Genomic DNA, 24,770 nt, shown 5'->3' with positions numbered 1-24,770 from the left:
GATATGCTGATACAAGGGGGCAGGCATATACACCACTTAACCCCCAGCATGCAGAGAGCCAGAATGCTAAACGGAGCTAACTTTGCATGCTGGGGGTTACGTGGTGTATATACCTGCCCGGGTGCAAATGTAAATGTTAGCTCAAATATGACCCAGATGCCACTTAGATTGTTCATTTTTTATGAAGGGGAAATTAATATCCTATGACTCCCAAAAAGTGATCCATAATTACTAATGCAGAAAGATCAATAAGAGGGTTTAGAAACAGACCCCCGCAGCTTCAAGCTTTAGTTGTTTTTGGTGGTTTATACCCTTTTTCTGACCTTTTCTACTTTTTCTTTTCCCTGCAGAACATTTTTCATGGGAGCATGTCTCTGGACCAGTTGTATTTTGCCCGTCCAGTACCAGGATTTGCAAATTATAGAACCCCAATACATGGTCTTTATTTGTGTGGCAGTGGAGCACATCCAGGTACTATATGCTTTACTTGTCACATTCTAGAAGTACCGTTAACTTAGCCATAGAAGACAGAGGATGTGGAGTTCAGGGGTATACCTCTTATACTTGCCTTTCCTGAACTAAGAACATGAACATATTCCCCTCCCCCACACCCCGACATGTTTTGCCATGACTGGTTTCGTCAGGGGAATAATGTGGGGCTACAGTAAGGCAGCATAGACTGACGACTCTTTTATAGGATGAGGGTGGGAGCCAATAAAACATTCCAATATCCAATAGATTGTATAGTACTCTTTGATTGACATTACAGAATAGAATCAGATAACCAATCTCCATCAGTAAAAGTAACAGTAAGACCAGGAGCATGCTCAGTTGAGCAAAAGAGGCACTTAAAAAATCTGTAGGTCAAAAATACCACATGGTTAATAGAAGTGTCAGTATAGTGAAAAACATCAAAGACTAGGAGCATGCTCAGCTAAGCAAAAGAATCACTTAAAAAAATCTGTAGGTCAAGACGACCGCATGGTTTATAAAGGTATCCGTATGGTGAAATTTGGCAAGAATCCAAGAGCCTGCTCAGTTAGGCAAAAGAAAAACTTGGAGAAAACGTAGGTAAAGATGACCATATAGTTCATAGAAGTATAAGAATAGTGAAAAACAGCAAAAACCAAGCAATCATTGGCTGCATTTAGATCTTGGCTGTGTTAGGTGAGAGTGATCTGCAATTAAACTAATGGGAGCTATGACTTGGCCCTTTATAGGGAGTGGTTTGGTTTGGCAGTCCCCCACCAATTATTGTCCTATTAAGGCCTCGTTCACACGGGCGACAAAGTTGCTACAGTTCTACAAATCACATGTATGTAAAGCCCATAAAAATACACATATATCACCTAAGAAGCGCTGTCAGCCCGGCCGCATCTTCTCCCCGGGCCCTCGACACTTGTCTTCTGCTTCTTCTCTTCTGGCAGGAGATTGAAAAATCCCCGCCTCCTGGAAGTGCTGGCTGTGATTGCCTGCTACTTAGCCAATCACAGCCAGCGCTCGATGAGCCAATCAGACATTCATCAACTGTTGGCTGTGATTGGCTAAGCGACAGCCAATCACAGCTAGCGCTTCCATGAGGTGGGGATTTTTCAATCCCCGGCCTGAAGAGAAGAAGAAGATTAGTGCCAGGACCAGGGAGCAGCTGCAGCAGAGCCACAGACAGCGCGTCTAGGTGATGTACACTTTTTTTTTTCTTCAGCTATGTCTGATTTTCAGGGTGGGGCTTAAATTTCAAGCCACCCCCTCCCAAAAATCCTCGCATGTGGTGCAACAAAGTCGCGCGGCTTTGTAGCACCACATGCGACTTTGTAGCGCTAGAAAGTTTCTGTGTCACTGTGAGAAACTGCAGCGATATTGCACGAACCAGCGATGGGATATCGCTGCGATTTTTCTTGCGGCGATGCCATGTTGCCCATGTGAACGAGGCCTAAAGGCCATCAGTGCCAAAAGCTATGGAAAAGTAATATATTTACCTGGTATGTGAAAGATGACATCACCTGGCCAGAAAGACTAGTGACATCCTGTAAACCTGTCCCATGGCCTTTTAATGTACAAGCCCAATTCTAAAAAAATAAATGTAAAGAAAAAAAGAATGCAATGATTTGGAAATCTCATATAACATATATTATTCACAGTAGATGATAGAACATATCAGAAGGGGAAGGGAGACATTTTTGCATTTCATTTAACAAAAAAAGCCTTAATTAGAAATTGATGGCAGCAACATATCTCACAAAAGTTGGGCCAAGGCCATGTCTACCATTGTGTAGCATCCCCTCCTCTTTATACAACAGTCTATAAACATCTGGGAAATGAGGAGACCAATTGCTGGAAGTTTGGGAGAAGAATGTTGTCCCATTCTTGTCTGATGTGGGATTGCTGCTGCTCCATAGTGCAGGGTCGTCTTTGCCGGATTTTCCTTTTTATAATGCATCAAATGTTTTCTATTGGTGAAAGGTCTGGACTGCAGGCGGCCGGTTCAGCCCTCGGACTCTTCTACTGTGAAGCCATGCTGTTGTGATGGATCCAGTATGGGGTTTAGCATTGTCTTGCTGAAACATGCAAGGCCTTCCGTGAAAGAGATGTTGTCTGGGTGGGAACATATGATATTCTGCTCACCATTGATAGTGTCTTTCAAGATGTGTAAGCTGCTTATGCTATAGACATTAATGTAACCCCACATCATCAAAGATGCAGGGTTTTGAACTGTGTGCTGATAATAAACTGGAAGGTCCCTCTCCTCCTGAGTCCGCGGGACACGGCGTCTCTGGTTAACAACAAGAATTTCAAATTTTGATTCATCTGACTACAGAACAGTTTTCCATTTTTGCCCTTCCATTTTAAATGAGCTTTGGCCCAGAAAAGACGCCAACGTTTCTGGATTGTGTTAATATACGGCTTCTTCTTTTTATGATACAGCTTTAACTTGCATTTGTGGATTGCATGGCGTTTTATGTTGAGAAACATTTTTCTGAAATTGTTCCACAATTTTTAGATGCAGTTTTCCACAGATTGGTGAACCTCTGGCTATCTTTGCTTCTGAGAGACTCTGCCTCTCTAACATGCTCAGTCATGTGATTTAGTAGAAAATTGACCCTCCAGCTGTTTTTCATTAGTAGCTCTTACTTTTCCAGCCTTTTGAGATGTGTTGCTGCCATCAATTTCTAAATTAGTTTTTTTTTTACATGATATGGAAGAATGTCTCCCTTTCCCCTTCTGATTTGTGTTCTGTGTTCTATTGTGAATAAAATATGGTTAGATGAGATTTCAAAATCATTGCATTCTTTTTACTTTGTATTTATTTACAATTTGCACAGTGTCCCAACTTTTTTGGAATTTGGGTTGTAGAAGCCCGGGGTAAGTTTATGGGATGTCCCTGACGACCTCCTATTGGCTGCAGCAGTCACATGGGTAAACCCACGTCACTGCTTCAGCCGATGTAAAAAGAAAACTGGAGCAGCGGCCAGTGGCAACAGGGGAGCAGCACACTGTGGGAGGTGAGTCCGGTCATTTTTATTTTAATACCTTATGAGTCCGCCCACAGCCACCAAAACCTCTTTAATGTTTCACAAAATGAATCCCCCTTAGTGGCATCTTTTGTGCCAAATTATTTGATTGATTTCAATAGTGTAAAGCTGCAGATTAAAAATAATGCATGGAAAACATCTGGAAATATGACTTTCTACACAATCATGGTAAATGCATTTTTTGGAATTGTTTCTTAACATGAGATGCCCACCTTTTTGTTCGAAGATGAGATAAGCTGATTACAAGCCGTCGTGTTGCTAAGACCATTAGTGATCAGCTATAACTGCCAACAAAACTGCAGCAACTGTTCAACTCCCCTGCAGCGCCACCATAGGTGAAATGAAGCATTACACCGTTCCCATTGAAATCAATAGAGTGTCTCTGTAATGCAGGCCAGGACAGGTCCTCCAGAGTGAGTGATCCTCTTTAAAGGCACTCTTTGCTCTGCGTAATAGATGAAGGTCCTCTATTTGATTAAAATTCTCTAGTAGGGCGTTTGAAAATGAGTTTTATGTGATTATTCCCAGCAAGAGAAACCAAGTAATCTTGTAGATATACTTTTTAATGGCTAACGAAAAAAACTTATATTATAGTGATCTTTCAAACCTACTCGGGGTCCTTCCTCAAGCAGAATGAGTTTTGTACACCAGACTGGCCTTTTAAATAATTCTGCTCAACCACAGGAAAATCCACCCATCACATGTGAATGTTTCTGTGATTGTCCTTGTGCCATAGCGGTGCAGTTCTCAGCTCATTACTGCCTTTCCCATATAAAGAATGTCTGTAAACTGAAAAACATTGGAAATATTTTTTTCCTGGTCTGATGGATGGGGGAAGACAGTGCAAAGCGCAGAACTTGTACCTTATGGATGAAATGTTTAGAGATAATCTACGTATCCATTGATTTTTCAAACTGCTGCTTTTACCATTATAAGTCAGCTTCTTGGTCCTTGAGCTGGAAGAGATTCTCAAAATATATTTAAGGTTTGACTAGACTATAAGCAGCGATTCCTCCACCAAAAAAATCTTGTTGTTCTACATTATTTCGGTTTCTGAGAAAGCTGGGTGACAACCAATGTGCCTGCTAATATAGCTACTAAAGAAAGGTTTGCGGGTAGTTACTGGGCAGAAATGAGAATTGTCTAATTATTCTATATTGATACAGTAAGTGGCTCGATGTTTACATAGCTACACATTTCTTCATGAATTAAACAGTGTTCTAATCCTGAAAACAACTTTTCTGTCAACTCTTAACAGCATTTAACACTTTCTAAATAGATCCACAATTCTGTGAATACATGTATAAGTCTTTGCATCATTTTGTGAACTCCAGTAATAGGCGGTGCGCCCGGACTGTTCACACACTTGTCTCTCTTCCTGTACTGTAACTATATTCAGTGGCAGCACTTTTCTGTGCCCCGAATTGGGTCTCGTCCTCCTGATGGTATCGGAGGAACTCATCCTCCTGATCAGCGGAGGAACCCACTACATCACGCCCCACAGTCTTTGCAGCTGCGGCGGGGTGGTGAGTAACACCACTAGGGGGATGGGACAGTACACAGACAAATAGCCTTGTGAATCTGCACAAGACTGTTGACCAATCGGAAGCTAGGGGCTTGTCAGGGGGTGTTAACTTCTGCTAACCCAGCTCAGCCCCTAGCTTCCGGTGGCGGCAAGATACAATAATACCCTGTGTCCCTACAAAGTAATAGAGCCTTCTCCATGTCTTCATAATGTTAGAGAGCCCCTTCTCTGCGCTCAAAAAGTAAAAGAGCCCCCAGTGCCCTAGCACAAAATACTACAACTCCCTTTGTGCCCTGACAAAATACAGCCCCAACTGTGCCCCAACAAAGTAATAGAGCCTCTCTAAACTCCCAACAAGCTAAGAGAGCCTCTGCTTTGCCCCATTAAGTTATAGAGCTCATTTTGTGCCCCCCACAAAGTAAGAGTCCACTCTGTGCCCATACAAAATAATAAAGCCTCACCTATACCAGCAAAATAATGCAGTCATCTATCTGCCTCCACAATGTAATACAACCCCACCTGCGCCCCCAGAAAACAATACAGCCCTACTATGCTACCAGCAAAGTAATACAGCCCCCTCTGTGGCCCCATAAAATAGTTGAACCGCCTCCATTCTACCAAAATAATACAGCCCCCTCTGTGCCCCCTGCAGTCTACAGCCCCTGTCTAATCATTCACACACAGCAAACTGCATTCCAGACACTGCTGCCAAATTACAGCACCACTCTGTGCATTGCCTGATCCTTCCCCTCTCCTGCACATACTGTACTGAGAGCAGGAGAAGGGGAGGAGTGGCAGATGCATGGAATGACACTGTAATTGGGCACCTGGAATTCAGTTTCTTCTGTGTAAGTGACAGCCTGTATGATGGCCCAAATCAACACTATTCTATATAATCTGCCATAGCAGAACTCCTAACCCCTCAACATATTACAAGGTTGCAGCTACCCACATCAACCACTGGAGGGAGCTTATGAGCTGCCTTATAATTTAGTTCAGTGCATAATGCGTATGCAATAAGCTGATGAGCTCCCCCTAGTGGTGGCAGGCAGAATTGTATCATTTTATTATGTTCTCTGCAGTGGATTTTAGAGCTCTATATCAGGAAAACAGCTTTTTTTTATGTCCGTAAAGATATATTAAAAGATCAATCGGCACAGAATTGTGTGCCTAAAAGCAACTAAACGTTAAAAACTGGAAATTCACTTTAAGGGCTTAGTCACACGGGCGTTTATTGCCGCGATTTGCGCATGCGCATGCGTCCGGCGACTTTTTAAAACCATTGCTTTGCAATGGTATCGGACACATGAGCGCTTTTTATGCGCTCGTCCGATAAATTAGAGAACAGAAATCGCAGATCGCACCTATCTGCGATCTGCGATTCCTGTTCTCTTCTCTATATGCGCTCAACGGGGCCGGCGGCAGCAGCGCCGACCCCATTGAGAACATATAGAAGACAAATCATTCTTCTCTGCCACAGCTGGAACAGCTGTGGCAGAGAAGAACGATGTTTACCCATTGAATTCAATGGAGCGGCAATACAGCCGCTCCATTGAAAGCAATGGGCTGCCGGCGTGCGCGGGGTTAATTGTCGGGAAGGGGTTAAATATATAACCCCTTACCTGCAATGCATCCTTAAATGTGAAAAAATAAAAAAAAAGGATGTTCTCACCTGCTCCCGGCAGCTGGAGATCCCGGCGGTCGGCCTGCAGTGGGTGTGAAGGAGGTGTGACTCAGGCTTGCCCCTGATTGGCTCAGCCTGAGCCAATCAGAGGCTGAGCTCAGTCACACCCATTCATGAATTCATGAATGGGTGTGACTGAGACTTGCTTCTGATTGGCTCAGCGCTGAGCCAATCAGGGGCAAGCCTGAGTCACACCTCCTTCACACCCACTGCAGGCCGACCGCCGGGATCTCCAGCTGCCGGGAGCAGGTGAGTACATCCTTTTTTTTTATTTTTTCACATTTAAGGATGCATTGCAGGTAAGGGGTTATATATTTAACCCCTTCCCGACAATTAACCCCGCGCACGCCCGCAGCGCTTGCATTCAATGGAGCCGCTGTATTGCCGGCTCCATTGAATGCAATGCGCTGGACAGCTCCGGCCCGTTTCTAATGAAACGCGGCTAGGAGCAGATTTTCGGGCGATTTTTGGGCCGATTTTTCGGCGCCGGTCACGCGATTTGCGCATGCGCATCCGTCATGCGATGCGCAAATCGCGTGAAAAAACGCCCGTGTGACTAAGGCCTAAGAGTAGATGCCGTGAAATGTATTTGCTGCAGTCGTTCCAGGCAAATTTCACTAGGGAAACATGAAGCATTAGTATATTACCGTTACTGATTTCTCAATCACTGTGTTTCTTCGTGACCCTTCTGTTAGTGCAGAGTAATATCGGGTGCGTACTGTAGACTGTAAACATTGACGACCTCCATTCTGGGCTGTATAACTTTTATGTGTCATTTTCTTGGTGCATGTGCATTTCTCAGATGGCCATCTTCATAAAACCTGGATAAGAGTGGATTTAACAATATCGTATTATTTTATGGCGTGTCACTTTAAATCGCTCTCGAATGAAGACTTGACTGCAACGTTTTACTATCTACAATGGAAATGATCACAGACATGACACCATTTTTTTTATCGTAGCCACTATAACACTTTATTGCAGTGACACAAGCCAGAAACTGTTTACACTGAAGTCTTTGCATATAGATTGATTTGCAACTGAGAAGCTACAGCTAGACGGCCGCCTCCATTGTAGCCATTTTTGTATATCGCTACATATTCCACAGCACTGTACACAACAGTGCTGGGCGCTGCAAATGTAAATTCCCTATTGAAGGAGAATCAGTCCTTCGTTAGCCAGGACCACCATAACTTTTTTTAATTTTTCCCGGGTGTATTAAGTTTTTTTTGTGGGACAACCTATGTTTTCTATTGATACCATACAATTTTTCCTTGGAGATGGAGTGACCAAAAGAAAAAAACCCTCAATTCTGGCGTTGTTTATTTTTTTTCTGATGGCGCTCACTGTGTGGGATAAATGTGCAATAAATCAGACTTTTACGGATGCAGCAATATCAAATAGGTATTTTTTTAAATTAGAAATATGGAAAAGCGTTTTTTAACTTTTGATATTTTGTGTAATAATTAAACTTTATTTCCCTTATTTTTACTTTTTTCAGTCCCCATAGGGAATCGAACTTGTGACTGTTTGATTGCTTATACTGCAATATTTTCAGTATTGCAGTCTATTGAATTTTATCTTCAGACATTCGATTAAGCGCTGCCGCGGGCACGACTGCATAGGCAGAAATACACGGCATGCACAAAGCCGCAGATGACACTTGAACGGCACCTTGCAATCACGTGGGGAAGGCGTTCGGGACTTTTGAATGCATCTGTCAGAATTGATGGCGGCATTTAAATGGTTAACAGCCGCAGTTGGAGTAAAATTCAATTGTGGCTGCTGCAGTCGTATGTTGGCTGTCAAAGACAGCGGAGCTTCTGCCATGTATGGAGCGGGCTCGGCTCCTGAGCCCACTCCTTACAATCCCCACACACATCTACCATACATGTATGGCAGGTTGTGCCAAGGGGTTAAAGGGAACCTTTCATATTGGGGCCTATTCTGCAGGCAGGGCAGATGGATGTGAGCAGATTGATATATAGTTGTATGGGAAATAATCAGTAAAACCTGTTACTTATTGATGGAAATCCCTGCTCAGTTTGGGCTTAGGAGTCCAGTGGGTGGTCCTATTAGTGATTGACAGTAAAGTCAGTATTCCTACTCCTACAGGACCGCCCACCGGACTCCTAAGCCATGAATAAGCAGGGATTTCAATCAATAAATTGCAAGCAGTACTGAATCTTTACCCACACAACTATAGGTCAGTCTGCTCATCTCCTCCTGCTCTATAACATCATGCTAGTAGATTGGACAGCATTTTCGTAGCCACAGGTTCCCTTTAACTAGAGTATTCTGTAAATCCAGCCAGGGGCCAAGAGGTAATCCTCTAGCTTCTGACAGTGTAATGTACTTCTGGACAGTATCAGAACAAGCACCAAATGGGTTCTGTGTAGAGATGAGCGAGCACCCAAATGCTCGGGTCCTCGTTATTCGAGTCGCGCTTTTCGTAAAATTCGAGAGCTCTACTCGAGTAACGAACCCCATTGACTACAATGGGAGACTCGAGCATTTTTGTATGTGGGACGCCGGGTGCCGAGCTTTTGTTTTTTTTCTTTCTTGGTTCGTGTGTCTGTGTGTGCGTGTGTGTCTCTGTGTGTGTCTCTCTCTTCCCTGCCAGACCAAAAATTTTCAAATGGCGCACGCTGCGTCGTGGCAGGGAGGGGCCAAAACAGGCACGTCACAGCGGGGAGGAGCCAAAAGCTGGGGCGGGGTCGAACGCGATTTGATGCTCATTCGAGTAACAAGCACCATCAAGTACGCTAATACTCGAACGAGTATCAAGCTCGCCAGAGTATGTTCGCTCAACTCTAGTTCTGTGGTATGTTGTAGTCTTTTTTTTTCTTTAAAAACGCCTCCCATCCCCTCAGGTAAAGTAGTGATCCTCCAGCGCGGCTCGGCAAGCGTTTCCCATTGCGATGTGTTTTCCTGCCCCATTGAAAACAATAGGAACGCAAAAATATAGGACATTCCGTGATTTTTTTCCCCTGCAGCATGATGCGGTGCGTGAAAAAAATCGTTCATTTATATCACTCCATTCGAAAGACTGGAGAGCATACTTGTGCGAGGTGTCATAACGCACAAATCTCATGCGATGTTCTCAGACACGTGAAAGCGGTATGAGGCCTCCTTCACGCGACCGTATGCACTTTTCCGTTCGCCTGTACGCAACATAGATACACACGAATGACTTTTGGACACAATCAAGTCCTGATGTTAATTAGCGCATTTAGAGTCATTCACACGGGGCGCTGCTGCGTGAATGTTAAAAAAATACTAATTAGGGTGAATGGTCTTTTTTTTCCATGGGGTAACTCCCTCCCCCTCACTTTTCTCTATCTGCCATAGAAGTCCATGGGAACTTGCTGCGCATCACAAATTCAAATTAAAGAGATGAAGTCTGCACCAAAATCCACAACAAGATCTGCAGCAAATCAGCAACATGTGAATAATATACCGTTAGAGGGAATGTACTGCAGATTTGGTAGTGGTTCAGCCTACATTCCCATGCCCATACCTTCTAGGTACCAGGTTCCAATGAGTGGGATCCAGGGGAATTAATGGGGTCACCAATAAGAATGCTGGCATAGGAGTACTGAGTGTTCACCGGAGACTCATACCTGATCTGCTCTGTTTCAGGCGGAGGTGTTATGGGCGCATCGGGAAGAAATGCAGCTTTGGTAGCTCTACAAGACCTGAAGATTCGGGTGTGATATTCCAGAAAGTTCTAGATTTTGCTTTGTTACTTTGAAATATAAAGTGAATATTTTCATTTTTTCCTGGGTGGTCTTTTATTCACGTACAAAAAAATTTTACAAACTATTTACGGGATGTTTCACACCGTACGGAATTACACCGCAGGAGGAAGCCACACCAAAATGTGCAGGTCTAAAGCCCCATTTACATGCAAAAATGATCGCTCGAAATTTGTTCAAAAGATAGGGAGAATGACAATTTGAGTGATCATTGCCCATTAGTAGCTTATTAGCTTCATTTGCATGTAAATGAGCCTCACATCGCTGTATGCAGAGAACAGCGGGTGGTCTGTTATCTGCATATAGCCCCTTTGTTCTGCCATGGGACTGCAGCTGAATACAATGTTATCAGCACTCCCTTGGAGAATCACAGCGTGTGGTCCCTGGTATCAGCTGCCCAGCCGAACTATGGATTTTAAACTCAACATAAAATCATCGTTCGGCAAAAAGCAAAAGATGGTAGCATTTACACGAAACGATTATCGCTCAAAAGACATCGTTTGAGCAAAGTTTGAACGCTAATTGCCCCATATAAATGGGGTTTGAGGCTTCACATGGGCGTATATGCATTTGGGCTGCAGTTTGCGTGCGTTTTTGGCGAGCACCTGTGCGTATTTTATTGTATTTTTTTGCATGCACAAAAAACCACACAAGCATGATTTTATTGCGCAATTAAGTTAAATTAGTTTAATATGTGTTATGTTCGAGCGCAGTACACAAGAAAATACACTCGTGGGAACAAACGCATTGAAAACAATGGGTTATATTCACTGCATATGGCGCACACATATTTTGCATGCGCAAATGCGTTTGTGTGAATCAGTGCTAACTGCGGGTTTTGATGTGCACTGGCAGGCAGGTTTTACGCTATTTTTAATACCACGTTATAGGTAGCCTACGGATTTTGGCGCAGAATTTACCTGGTCTTGCTGTTCGCCGTGCGGATTATTCCGTCCCGTGTGAACGGTCCCAGAGGTTTACACCGGAGCGTCAGATTCCACTGGTCTGCATATGAAAATTTCTTTCTGCTCATCCCTTACTCTTTGAAGGTCCTTGTTCCAAATATGACATCAGAAATGAAGCAGCGGGTCAAAGAGAGAATTGTTTGTGGACACCTTGTTCAGTGAGGAATTACCAAAGAACACAACATATTATTCTGGTACAGAGAGATAAGTTCGTGAATGAAAGAAAAGATCAATAGTTCTGGAAATAACTCATTGTTTGGTACAAATGTTCTTTTTTGGTATTTTCTATTTATTCTATAGCAATCTGCTAAGGGACCTTTCCCGCGGGACGGAGTTACATCGCAGGACGCAGCCAAATCCTCAGATGTGGGATTCCACACCAAAATCCACAGCTGTTAGGGCTCATGTCCACAGGCGGGTCAGATTTTGCATGCAGGAGCCTGCAGTGGAATCCAACCCTGCCCGTGGACCGCGCGTACCTGTCCAGGCCTTCTTTTTTCTTTATTTCAGATGCGTGCGCTAGTGCCGGCCGGTGCACATGCGCAGTAGAGCTCCTTTTTTTTTTTCGAATTCCTGATTTCCCGCGGATCGGACGGCTTCCATTGACTTCAATGAAGATGTTCGCGCAGGAAAGGCGCTGAAATTAAGCATGCTGCGATTTGATTTACACGCCTAAAGGTCTGCAAATCAAATCTGCATGCTTTAATTCAGTTGCGGATGACCATGTTCCCCTATGGGTGGCTTAAACTGCAGATTCCGCAATTAAAATACGTCCGTGGACATTGGGCCTTACTGCAGATTTTGATGCGGAATTGCCGGCAGGTTTTAAGCCATTTTCAGTTACACATTAAAATGTGCGGGTAGCCTGTGGATTTTGGTGCGGAATTTACAGCGGCTTGCGCTGTGTCCTGCGGCCTATTCCATCCCCTATGAAAGGTCCCTTAGACCAGAGGTCCCCAACTCCAGTCCTCAGGTCATGTTTTCAGGATCTCCTATAGTAAGAACACCTGTGGCCATGTCTGAGGCACCGACAATAATTATATCACCTGTGCAATACTGAGGAAATCCTGAAAACATGACCTGTTGGGGGCCCTGAGGACTGGAGTTGGGGAACCCTGCCTTAGACGCCACCTCCCATGTAGCTCGCACCAAACTGATTGCAACTTGGAGGATTTACCGCCCCAGTGAGAAACACAGCAGAATATACTGGAAAGAAGAGGACACAATACCCCCTCCCCCCCATACTACCTGCTAGTATCCCTGTTAGGGTAGTTTTACACAGGTGATTGCGATATCGCCGCGAGAAAATCACGGAGATATCACAATTTTGTTCATGAGATGCCTGAGAGTCACAAAAACATCGCTGACGCTTGCGACTTTAACACGAGAAAAATAATAGAACTTTCTAATGGTAAAAAACACATCACACGAAAATCGCAGGTTCATGGGAAACATGGGAGATAAAAAAAAACACAAAACGCAGAAAGATAGAATATGCCGCAATTTTTTTTTCTCTCACAACATTGAATGAGTGAAAACATTGGAGATGTGAAGGAAACCATTGAAAAGCATGGGTCTCATAATTCAGCATTTTCACGCACTCTCGCTTCGCCTGAAAATTGCGCGATTTTATCGCCCGTGTGAAATTGGCCTTAGTCTCCACTCTGTACCTGACTGGTGTCTTTCTAAGAGTCTGTTCACATCAGCGTTAAGGAGTTCCATATCCCGGCTCAGTTCTTAAGACGGAACCAAACTGCGCTAAACGGACCCCTATTGGCTATAATTGGGTCTGTTCGGCTTCCAACCTGCAGTTTGGCACTTTACCGGAGTTTACAGGATGAAATGGCGCAGCTTGCCGCACTATATCGTCCTGTTTTCTAGCGGAAACGGAATCTCTGCCGCCAGAGGCGTAAATTGAAGCTCCCGGGCCCTGATGCAAAACTTGTAACAGGGCCCCCAACTATAATGCTTTATTCATAGTACTGGGCTCCCTATATGGAGAAGAGAGGCCTTATGGACCCCCCAAGGCTCCCGGGCCCGGGTGCAACCGCATCCCCTGCATCCCCTATAGTTACGCCCCTGGCCACCGCTGATGTGAACGAGCCCTAAAATAATCAAGAGCATTTTTTAATCTGAACTTGCTGCTGAAAGTGGTCATGGTGATGTGGGGCTCCATTCAAAAATTTACTATAGCGCCCCATAGTTACATGATTCACCTTTATCAGCCAGTGTCAGGCAGCTGCTGCCAAGGCTTGTGATAAACTTATGTAATACATCAAGGGTGGTCAGAATATACCCAATGAATAAAAGTTTAAAACACAAATCAAAGTATGACTAAACTTTTTACAAACTTCTGACATGTCAGAAGTTTTGATCAGTGGGGGCCTGGGTGCTGACCCCCACTGACCACTAAGGGCAAAAACACACAAATGTATTTTTCTCTCCTTGTATGGCTGTGATAATCACGGCTGGATAATGGGACCAAACGAAGCCACTGATTTCAATAGGATTTCAGTGGTTTCATTTTCACTATCTGGATGTCTCAGCCATGAATGCTACGGCCGAGAAAAGATGGGACATTCCCTATTTTTTCGCACAAAGTGCGGGAAAGTTTGGGCAGGACCTATATTCCAGCATTTTTTTTTTCCAAATTCCCGGGCTTTGGTGCGGAGTTTGCAAACCCGGCAAAGGGGAAGGAATTTCCCTTGTTCAGGTGCAACTTCGCTCCGTAGCGATGAATGTAAAATGGTGCAGATTTTCAGCATCTCCGTAAGGAGTGAACATACCCTTCGGAGAGGTTTTTTTGGACTGTTGGAGCAGCGAGATGGACATTCTCGGCCACCAGGATGCTGATTATTTTTAGGCACATGATACTTGAAGTTACCTCTTTTAGATTGCTTTGATATAGGTAATTGATCCAGGAGTTTTTTTTTTTGACAACTGCCTCAAGGGGGTTTTACCTTCCTCTGGGCCGACTCGGTAAGATGATAGGTTCAAGTGTATGGAGCTGTGTTTTCCAATGTTATCATGTAACCATGGACTATGTAACTACAAGCTGATACTCTGTAACAACATTTCTCATTGTATCTATCTCGCTGTCCTCAATATTTATTGGACTTCAGGCAGGAAAGTCATGCGAGTAGCTGATGTTGACCTTACACAGTTAGCTGGCAACCAATTTTGGAACATGACCAAACTATAGAGCCTCGTGTTGGATTTGCTAACTTACAGCAAACTGTATAACATACGGGATCGTTGGCTCTACTTAAATGGGTTGTACCAAGAATGCAAGTTATTTCCTATCACATGGATAGGGGATAACTTGATGATCGGTAGAGATTTTCTTGGCCGATCAGCAGAACAGGATTCCCATGTCCCTTTCTGTCACTGTGGGGGTCACTTCTTCCTCCGTAGTGACGTCAGCATTAATGGAGCGCTGTCCAAGCATGCACGGTCAGTGCTCCATTCTTTTCGATAGGGTTGACAGAAATACATGAGTGGGTGCCACTCAGTTATCTCAGCAGCCCCATTGACCATGAATGAAGCTATTATGCCAAAAACAACCTGCCGAACTCAGACTGAAGAGCGAAACAAAATTCATACTTGCCGACAGGCGAACTCAGACTGCGAAACGGACTTCATACTCACGGACAGGTGAACTCAGACAAAAATGCAGAACTGTGAAACGGACGTCATACTCATGGACAGACATAAACCAATGACCAACACGCACTCAAAACACTCACCTGCATACCGCACACACATCCAGATGAAATAACTATAGGATATACGAGGTATTTGTTTGTATTTTGACCAAGATACTTAAGCCCATTAGCCCACTTCACTGGTCCTTGTTGTATCGTGGGTCCCTACTCTAACGAGACAACTAACCCCAGGAAACCTGCCTGCAAGCAGGGCAATCGTCCTGACATGGACGACCCCGTGCAGGAACCTTGGGACCTACCTTGTCCTAGATGATGAAGAATCCATACCCAAGAAGCTCAATCAAGCTGTGCTGCTGGAAACCATGTAGTACAACAGATCCAAGCAGAATGCTATAACAGGAGCTCTAGTGCGCTCCATTCAATCTGTTCCTCAGTGTGGGGTGAGTGGGGGTTGCAGTAACCCCACAATGAGGAGAACCGGAGACACAGAACTCTGATCCCTGAGCAGTGAGATCCCCATGATAGGAAATAACTTGCAGTCTTCATACAACCCTTTTAAAGCAACTCTCAAGTCAGGAGCTCAAAATTGATGTTATGGACAGTGATTACCTGCTATCTACTAGTAGTTTTCTTTTGTGTTTGCTCCTTGGCTGCTTTTAGCTCAGCACTATAGTGCCTAATTGAAAGTAGTCTGAGATACCTCCCGCCTTCCCTGCAGCTTGAACCAATAATTACACAGGGGGCGTGTTCTAAACTACCTCAGACTGGACACTGTAGGTAAACTATAGTCACAGATCTGTCCCAATAGAGCAGAGTTAAAAAAAAAAAAACAGCTAAGCAGCAAACAGTGAGGAAGAATAATTATCAGCTAATCCTCCCCTGCAGGTACTGACTTACATATCAATTTTGAGCACCTGACTGTTGGGTTACTTTAAAGAAGTTGTCTAGTTTAGAAAACTCATATTTATAGACTTTGTTAAGGAAAGCTGAGTTAAAAGGGCTGTACCAAAATCTAGAATTATCCCCTATCCACATAACTTTATGATCAGTGGATATGTGACAGCTGGGACCCCCACAATCCTGATAACGGGGTCCAAACATTCCTCGCATGCATAGAACGGAAGACATACATGCGCACTACCACTCCATTTGATTTGGTGATAGCACCAGAAATTGCAGAGTATAAGCGCTCGTTAATCCCTGCCACTGTCTGTAAAAAAAAAGGGAACAGTGGCACCCATGCTCATCCTCCGCTCCATTCATGCAGGGACCATCAGGACACCCATGGATTAGAGAAAAGCTTAGATTTTGGTACAACTCCCGTTAATAGATGGGAGACCTTGTTTAAGACTCTCATCTATTAGAGAGAGAGAAAAGACAAAGAATGTTTTTCGCTCTGGAGGACCCAACATAGCATTGAATTACAAAGAGAACCTGAACACATCCATTACAATAAGGGTGGCTTCAAATTCGCATGTATTTGTGGCATAAACAAATCTTTTTTATAAGTGCGTCTGCATATTTTACTGTACTTTTTCTGCGCACCAGGCATGGTTTTTTACACATGGGACACAACTGCAGTGTCCCATAGGGAGACCCCCGACACCTGACATAAGTGGTGAGCTGGGAGGGTACAGTGCTGGCTTCTCACAGCGGCATTTACCAAACTCCTTCCCGGAGGGATAACACGCAGCCAGTGCCAGAGTATTACTGCAGGCCACCAAAGACACCCCTAGGAGAGGGAATGCTAATAAGAGGAGAATGGGGGTTGTAGTTGTCACGGGTGACGCCACTGTTCCTTCACACACCGGTATGACCCTCGGCGAATAAATGCAGTCTCAGACAGTTTCTTAGTACCACAGGTCCCTAAGAACGGTTAGAGCCTGGCAGTAAACTTTACTTGATAAACTTGAAGACAATTACTGCAAGGCAGTTCAGTTAAAGGCTTTACAGTGCAGGCAAATGACTTCACACGGAGTACCTCCACATGGCTCTCATCGGCTCAAAGATGCGCGTATGTGACTAAAGACTATTTTCTTGCAGTACCTCCACCTCAACTTGAAGATGCGTGGGTGTGACAATTAAAGGGTGTACCTCTACGCAGTGATCCTGGCTCTAGACGGCCACATAGGAAACTTAAACAATCAGATAGTACCTCCGCACTGGCCTTGAGAGGAAGTAGTTACTTACAAGTGCTCTTTAACTTTTTTTTGGGGGGGGGGACTCACTCCGCTTACATCCAGAACACAATCAGCACGAGAAATCTCTCCTCCTCTTCCATCTTCACCACAAGGAGGCTGAAGGTGCCTTCATGTGGCTCTGTACTTTAGGCTCTCTCAGCAGACAAGATGGAAAACCTTTTTCCGCTCTCAATCACTCCTATTTATATCCTCTCTCATACCACATGACATGACAAACTTGATACATTTACGTGCAGACTTTGGATTTTATTGAAAGTTAACGTCTCAAGCGCCGCAGCTGTGCAACACACACACTGGATATGACAAGACAGGCTTGCACAGTGCATCTACATAGGACAACATGTATGACATTTAAGGAAGGGACCAGCATGATGTACTGGGTCACTACACAACCACCCCAAGAGTTAAATGACTATCAAGCCTAATGAGTTCTAGATGTGTTCTTTTTCCCAAGGGAACGCCCAAGATAGGACACGCCATGATTTTTTTCACGTACCACGATGCAGGGAAAAAAAAAAAAAAGAGTGGGGTTCATATTCGTGTGAGATTTGTGCATCTCGCACCACACAAATCTCGCGCAATTTTCTCAGCCATATGAAAGTGACCTTACAACTTCGACAACATTCTGCCCTTGCTATAACAGAAACGTATCCGAACCGCCACTGAAATAGGATCAGCAGGAGGTTAACGCACATGAACTAAGCAAAATGCCCTAAAAAATGGGGAAGTCCTTGTGTCACTTTAAATAGTCGTCTTCCATTTTCCTTTATCAATAGGAGTCCAATTATTTTAAACGTTTTGGAAGGGGATTTTGGGCCGAGTACCAACATTTGCGTAATACGTTTTATAATTCAAAGCAGAAACCATTAATTCGATGTCTGCAAATAAATGTGTGTTTGCTAAAACAGCTTCTTCCCAATTTCCTGACTTCTTCCTCTCCTCCTGTCGCCTCATTAGAAACCGCGGACATCTCAGAATTCTAATCACTTCTTTGTAATTGTCTTGCAGTAAAGCCCAGTTCTTGGTACATAGAAAACGTATTTTTAGCTCCATCATTCTTAAAAGCTTCTTCCCGATGATTAAAGCCGGAGCGATTGACATCTTCAGAGGATGCAAACATTTCATGATTACTGAGAGAGAAAGTCTCAACTGCAAATAGCAAATGTATCGCCTGACATGGAAGCCAGGCATTAGCTCCGGAGATGGAAAGGCTTCTCTCTGATTGGTCGCTGAAGTTTACAGCCCATTCGTTATTTGCGCCATGTTATTTGATATATCTAAAAATGTACACAAGGTATGACAAAAAATAGCTGACATACGTTCCATTAGCGCCTCGTAAATCGCATCAGCACTTCGTACCTGCCATCAGCGCCTCGTACCTCCCATCAGCGCCTCGTACCTCCCATCAGCGCTTCGTACCTCCCATCAGTGCCTTGTACCTCCCATCAGCGCCTCGTACCTCCCATCAGCACCTCGTAACTCGCATCAGCGCTTCGTACCTGCCATCAGCGCCTTGTACCTCCCATCAGCGCCTCGTACCTCCCATCAGCGCCTTATACCTTCCATCAGCGCTTTGTACCTTCCATCAGCGCCTCGTACCTCCCATCAGTGCTTTGTACCTCCCATCAGTGCCTCGTACCTCCCATCAGCGCCTCGTACCTCCCATCAGCGCCTCGTACCTCCCATCAGCGCCTCGTACCTCCCATCAGTGCTTTGTACCTCCCATCAGCGCCTTGTACCTCCAACCAATAGATCTATCAATATATTCCCGGAAGGCAGTTGTAAAGATTTCTGCACTTTGTACCTCCCATCAGCGCCTCGTACCTCCCATCAGCGCCTCGTATCTCCCATCAGCACTTCGTACCTCCCATCAGCGCTTCATACCTCCCATCAGCACCTCGTACCTCCCATCAGCGCCTCGTACCTCCCATCAGCACCTCGTACCTCCCATCAGCGCTTCGTACCTCCCATCAGCGCTTCATACCTCCCATCAGCACCTCGTACCTCCCATCAGCGCCTCGTACCTCCCATCAGCGCCTCGTACCTCCCATCAGCACCTCGTACCTCCCATCAGCACCTCGTACCTCCCATCAGCGCCTCGTACCTCCCATCAGCACCTCGTACCTCCCATCAGCGCTTCGTACCTCCCATTAGCGCCTTGTAACTCCCATCAGCGCTTCGTACCTCCCATCAGCGCCTCGTACCTCCCATCAGCGCTTCGTACCTCCCATCAGCGCCTCGTACCTCCAACCAATAGATCTATCAATATATTCCTGGAAGGCAATTGTAAAGATTTCTGCAGTGGCGTCATCTGTAAGATCTCCATGGATTGATTTTCTGGATCCATCCCTCTGAGATGCAAGGAATAATCTAGTTTGCAGTACGTGGAGCTCCCTTAGTAACAGAACTGACATTGAACGCCTCCCACACTTATTCTCTCTCTCAGGTGAGTAACTACAAGGGACCTTTCAAACAGCACGAAATAGGCTGCTTGACGAACCGCGAGCCGCGGTAAATTCTGCACCAAAATCCGCAGGCTACTTTGATGCAGAATTGAAAATGCCTTTAAATCTGCCCGCAATTCCGCTTCCAAATTCATAGTTAGACCTGCGGATTTTAGTATCTAATCCAAAACTGCGGATTTGGCTGTGACAGAATTCCGTCCCGTGTAAGGCCGGCTTCACACGAGCGTGACGGGCTCCGCAGCGGAATATTCCGCAGTGAAGCCCGTCACGGCGCCCCCCAGAGACCCCATACTTACCAGCGGAAGATAGCGTGAAGACGCTTCCCCGCCCACCGCCGTCGCGTCATGTGACACGCCCACTGCGTCACATGACGCGGCCGGCCGTGTCACGTGACGCGCCGGCCGCGTCATATGACGCAGCGGCGGTAGACGGGAAAGCGTTTTCACGCTATCTTCCACTGTGTTACAGCGGGAGATAGCGTGAATGGACGGCTTCCATTGACTGCAATGGAAGCCGTCCGCGCGTACACCCGCGGCAAATAGAGCATGCCGCGGGTGAGGACGGGAGATTTCACGGTGCGAAATTCCGCGGTGGAATTTCGCATCGTGAGCATTGAGCTATTAGGTTCAATAGAACCTAATAGCAGGGGGCAACGCAGCGGATTTTTGCCGCGAATTTACGCGGCGTAAATCCGTTCGTGGGAAGGAGGCCTAAAAGGTCCCTGAAGGAAGGACTTGTACTTCTTGCTGGATCCACTTCTGGCTTAGACTCGAAACACTGTATCAATATCTGCAAGTGCTGTTTACAAATAATGTGTATATGGGGTGTGTTCACAGGTAGCTGATTTGTTGAATCAGATTTAATTCCTTCAGTTTTAATTCCATTAACCCCTTCAGCGGCAGGTTTATTATTACCATGTCATGGCTCACAGGGCAGGTTTTTTAAATGAGTCAACAATGCAATTTAATCTCGGAAGTATTTATTAAGGAATGCAACAATCACATTGTAACATTGTTTTGTAATGAAAGAATACATTAGAACAATTTTGTAAAAAAAAACAAAAAAACCCCGGGACATTTCAGATGACAGCTCAGTGCTCTGCAGATTTCAGCACTAGAGCTGTCCACGGAGATCTTCCGGGGTTTAACTGCATGGTCAGTGCAGCAAGCCCTGAAGATTTTCCTGGCGTACCACTAAAGGGTACATCTGCACCAACATCCACAGCAAATCAGCAACATGTGAACGCACCCTAAAAGGTGCAGCGGTTACAGTTACATCCGAGTGCTAGAGATTGAGGGGGCAAAAAATGTTTCTCACCGCTGGAATCCCTGCCAATCAACTGATTCCCCCATCCGCTGCTGCTATGGTCTGTGGAGGAAGCATGTGCCGACCATAGAGCAGTGGCTAGTGTTGGTACTGCACTGAATTTAATGAAACTGCACCTGCAATACCAACCCAGGCCACCTGCAGCGGAACTCTACACAGACCAACAGGACTCCCTGAATACCTCGTTCATGCTTCACCTTCACACAAGTGGGACCCCCCTGCGGGAACCCAAGGTTTGCGCTACCAGGGAAGACAACCATATCCATAAAATGACGCATCATTACACCTGCACAGTGAGCGGCATTAGAAAAACAGATTACGTATGCCATAATACAACGGGTCCGTACTCAGACCGTAAGGGCTCCTTCACACGGCATACGCAATTTCGCTCTGTGACTAATGCACTATTTTTACTGCGTGCGTACGTGCTGCACGCATTTTTGATGCGCGTGCGTGTCTTTTACGTCCACATTGCATCTCTGCGCGAAAAACTCCCAAAGTGATGTAAGAAGGACCAATTATGGCGGATTCACGCGAGTGTTTTTGTGCGCGTATTTGCTCGCGCAACATGTAGGAAATAGAACCTATTAGTCTCAATGGGTTCGTTCCCATTGCCAACGAGGGCGCATAAATGTGCGTGCAGTTCCATTGAATAAGGGAACTCATTAGGCTATATAGCCCTTTAAATCGGGTTGCGTTCTTCTGCTGATGTAAAAAATATGGGCATAATAATACGCCCATGTGAATGGACCCTAAGTAATGAATTAGATTGTAAGCTCCTACGACAAGGCTCCCATCTAATGCAGGTTGCAGGATTTCCCTTCTCGCTATTTTCAGTAGGTCCCAACACTACAGACAGATTTTAGGGAGTTGCTATTTATGCAGTGTCCTCCCTATAGGTGGCGCCCTGCACTCCCTGGCAGCCAGCACGTCCCGTAGCCGCCCCCGCTCCTCCCCGGGGATCACCATACGGGACAGCCGGACAAACCGAGAGGCGGAACACGTGGAGACTCCGGAGAAGCCAGAACGCCGAGGGGGCGGGGTTGGCATAGGGGCGGAACATTCGCGCTTTACTTTCAGACGGGTGGGCCGGGCTCTCACCGGAGGGGCGGTGTTACGACAAGCTGGGCGGAGCATGACGTTACAGCTTGGCATGTGGTAGGCGTGGTTTATGACGGGCGGAGGGCGGAGCGCTGAGGGCTGGGAGCGGAAGGCGGAGGTATAGAGGTGCAGAGCCTCCGGGAGTGGGTGATGGGACCGGAGCGGATGTGCCGCCTGCTGGAGGAGGACGGCAGTCGAAGCGTTACCGGGGAGCGGGCAGGTGGGTGCCTGGAGCGGGGTGTCTGTAGTGCCCGGGAGGACGCCAGGTGCTGCCCTACGGGGTGAGTTGATCTACACACAGCTACAAGTTGTGGCTGCAACCTGCTGCGCTCCAGCTTCTGGGAAACTACAGCTCCCAGCATGCCCTGTCATCTGCAGCCTTGTAAGGCATGCTGGGAGTTGTAGTTTTGCAAAAACATGGAGAATGAGTGACAGGCCATGTTGGGAGTTATAGTTCTACAAGCCATGGATAGTGACAGGCTGGGCATCCTGGGAGTTATAGTCCTACTAGAGGGAGTGACAGGCATGTTGGGAGTTGTAGTGCCATGACTGATGATTGCTGGGAGTTGTAGTTCTACAATAGGTGGTAGTTGCTGCATGTTGTACTGCCGGTGGAATATGAGATTATTGCTATGGATTTGCATTTTTAATTGCTGCAGATTTGGGTGCGTCAAACTTTTTTTATGCTCTTTTCTTTTTTTTTTCTGTCTGTAGCGCGATTTTTTTTTTCTTTCAAATCTGTATGTTGGAAAATTTTTGCTGTTCGTACGATTACCGTCTGGAATCCCGTAGAACTCAATGAAATGCTGTTTCCGACGTGAAATCCGTGCAGAAAATGCTTTTAGGGGACTTTTACATGAGATGGAATTGTTTGCAAGATGCGGCGCAAATGTGGATTTTGGGCAACTAGTGCGAATTCAATTGTGTGTTTTTTTTTTTTTTTTTTTTTAAAGTGCGAAATGCGTTCTGTGGAATTTATAGCGATTTGGAAAAAAATAGGCGAACGCAATAATTGCGAAATTCCATCCTCTATGTTAGAAATTCCCAAAAGGAATTCTGCAGTGGCCTTAATTCTGCTGTGGAATTTAATCTTGCGGATTTTAACGGGTGCGGAATTCAAGCTGCACAGGGGTAATGTTGTGACGCAGAAATGTCCGTGCGGACAAACACTGTCCCGTGCGAAAGGGTCCCTAAGGGCGCTTTCCCACGCTGGAATATTTAGCTGTCAAAATCCGCCCGTAAATTAATTTTGACGTGGAATTGCCGGCAGAATTAAGTTAACTGCAAATCCGTACGTTAAATGTCCGGATTTTTCTGCACCGCAAAATATTGTGCGCCCTAATTCAACAACAACCCCCAGCGTGCTCTGTGAACTACAACTCCCAGCATGATGGTGAACTGCAACCTGTCGCTCCGCTGCCGCCATTGTGTTGTGCGCAGTCATCCACAGCCATGCTAGGGGTTGTAGGTTCACAATGACTTGGCAGGTCATGCTGGGAGTTGTAGTTCCCTAAAAGATTGGCTGCAGTCTCGCAATAGGTGGAGCAGGACCGGCGGGGCATGCTGGGAGTTGTAGTTTCACGGTTGATGAATGGCCACACACTGGGAGGTTGTAGTTTCGCAAGAGCGAGCGGGAGTGACTCCGGGCGTGCTGGGAGCTGTTGCTGCATAATACTCGGATGAATACATAGTAGCTCTTGTGAAACTACAACTCCCAGCATGCACGTCACCTGCAACGCTGTGAGGCGCGGTGGGAGTTGCCGTTTTTAGCTCTTGTAGACCACTTGCCTAAAAGCAGAAAATGAAAAAAAAGCTAGATCAGAAGGTGATACGGGAAAAGTCTGTATACCTCGAGTCTTAGGCCATCCCACACATGCGCTTTTTACCGCTGCGTTGATTTCAATGGGGCCTGCGCTGAAATCAAAATCGCGCTGTTTTGCTTTTTGTGAGAGTGGCCTTACTGTTGTACGGCGGGACAGTGACTTGGTGGCGCGATCTGTTGAAAATTGTTGTCCTTTCTGACCCCGTTGTGCATAGAAGAGCAAAATTGCACATTTGCGCATCACACAGTGAAACCGTAATCTCCGATATCAGGGTAGAGTGGGATATAATTGGGCTACGGGCACTGACGTATTTAATTCGAGTGCTGGACACGACTTTGGTCATCTGACTCCCCCCTACCTCCACCTTTAATAGAATTCCACAGATTTCACTTCTGCCGTAGTTTTAGTTTTTTTTTCTTAAGGAAATTATTTGTAAATCTGTGGTATATTGTACGTTTTGGCGTTCAGCTACTGAGTGTGCTGGTTGTAGGAATCGTAGCCCCTCAGCTGAAGGCAATGCGGTAGAATGGCATGTAGAGGAATTTAGGGGGTTTCCGGGAATGGCGGGTGATATCATGTCCTCAGATGGTGGTAGCTGTAGTGAGGGGGTCCAGCTGGAAGACTGTTCGCAGGAATGCTGGAAAGCCCTCTTTAGTGTGTGTGTGTGTGTGTGTGTGTGTGTGTGTGTGTGTGTGTGTACGTGTACGTGCCGTGTGTACCGACGTTC

General features: G+C 45.6%; 2 protein-coding genes across 3 annotated transcripts in view; both read left to right on the top strand.

The window, feature by feature from the left end:
- The window catches only part of PYROXD2 (pyridine nucleotide-disulphide oxidoreductase domain 2), a 76,379-nt gene extending 65,860 nt beyond the window's left edge, over positions 1-10,519 (top strand). The window contains exons 15-16 of the mRNA XM_066598838.1: positions 351-471; positions 10,382-10,519. Of these exons, the coding sequence (XP_066454935.1) occupies positions 351-471; positions 10,382-10,455 (195 nt within the window). The 3' untranslated portion in view covers positions 10,456-10,519. The remainder of the gene's footprint in view (positions 1-350; positions 472-10,381) is intronic.
- An 11,831-nt stretch (positions 10,520-22,350) lies between these two features.
- The window catches only part of LOC136626236 (stress-induced-phosphoprotein 1-like), a 74,895-nt gene continuing 72,475 nt past the window's right edge, over positions 22,351-24,770 (top strand). Inside the window, exon 1 of one of the 2 annotated variants that reach the window (XM_066601110.1) lies at positions 22,351-22,440. Coding sequence is in view for 1 of the 2 variants with exons in the window: in XM_066601109.1 (XP_066457206.1) it covers positions 22,386-22,501 (116 nt within the window). In the remaining variant the exon portion in view is untranslated. Of the gene's footprint in view, positions 22,502-24,770 lie in introns of both variants that reach the window. The other variant, XM_066601109.1, reaches the window with a different exon arrangement.

The sequence above is a fragment of the Eleutherodactylus coqui genome, chromosome 4, assembly GCF_035609145.1.
Source record: "Eleutherodactylus coqui strain aEleCoq1 chromosome 4, aEleCoq1.hap1, whole genome shotgun sequence".
Lineage (NCBI taxonomy): Eukaryota > Metazoa > Chordata > Amphibia > Anura > Eleutherodactylidae > Eleutherodactylus > Eleutherodactylus coqui.
The sequence above is the reverse complement of the archived record's forward strand: the minus strand, read 5'-3'. Positions and strand labels throughout refer to the sequence as shown.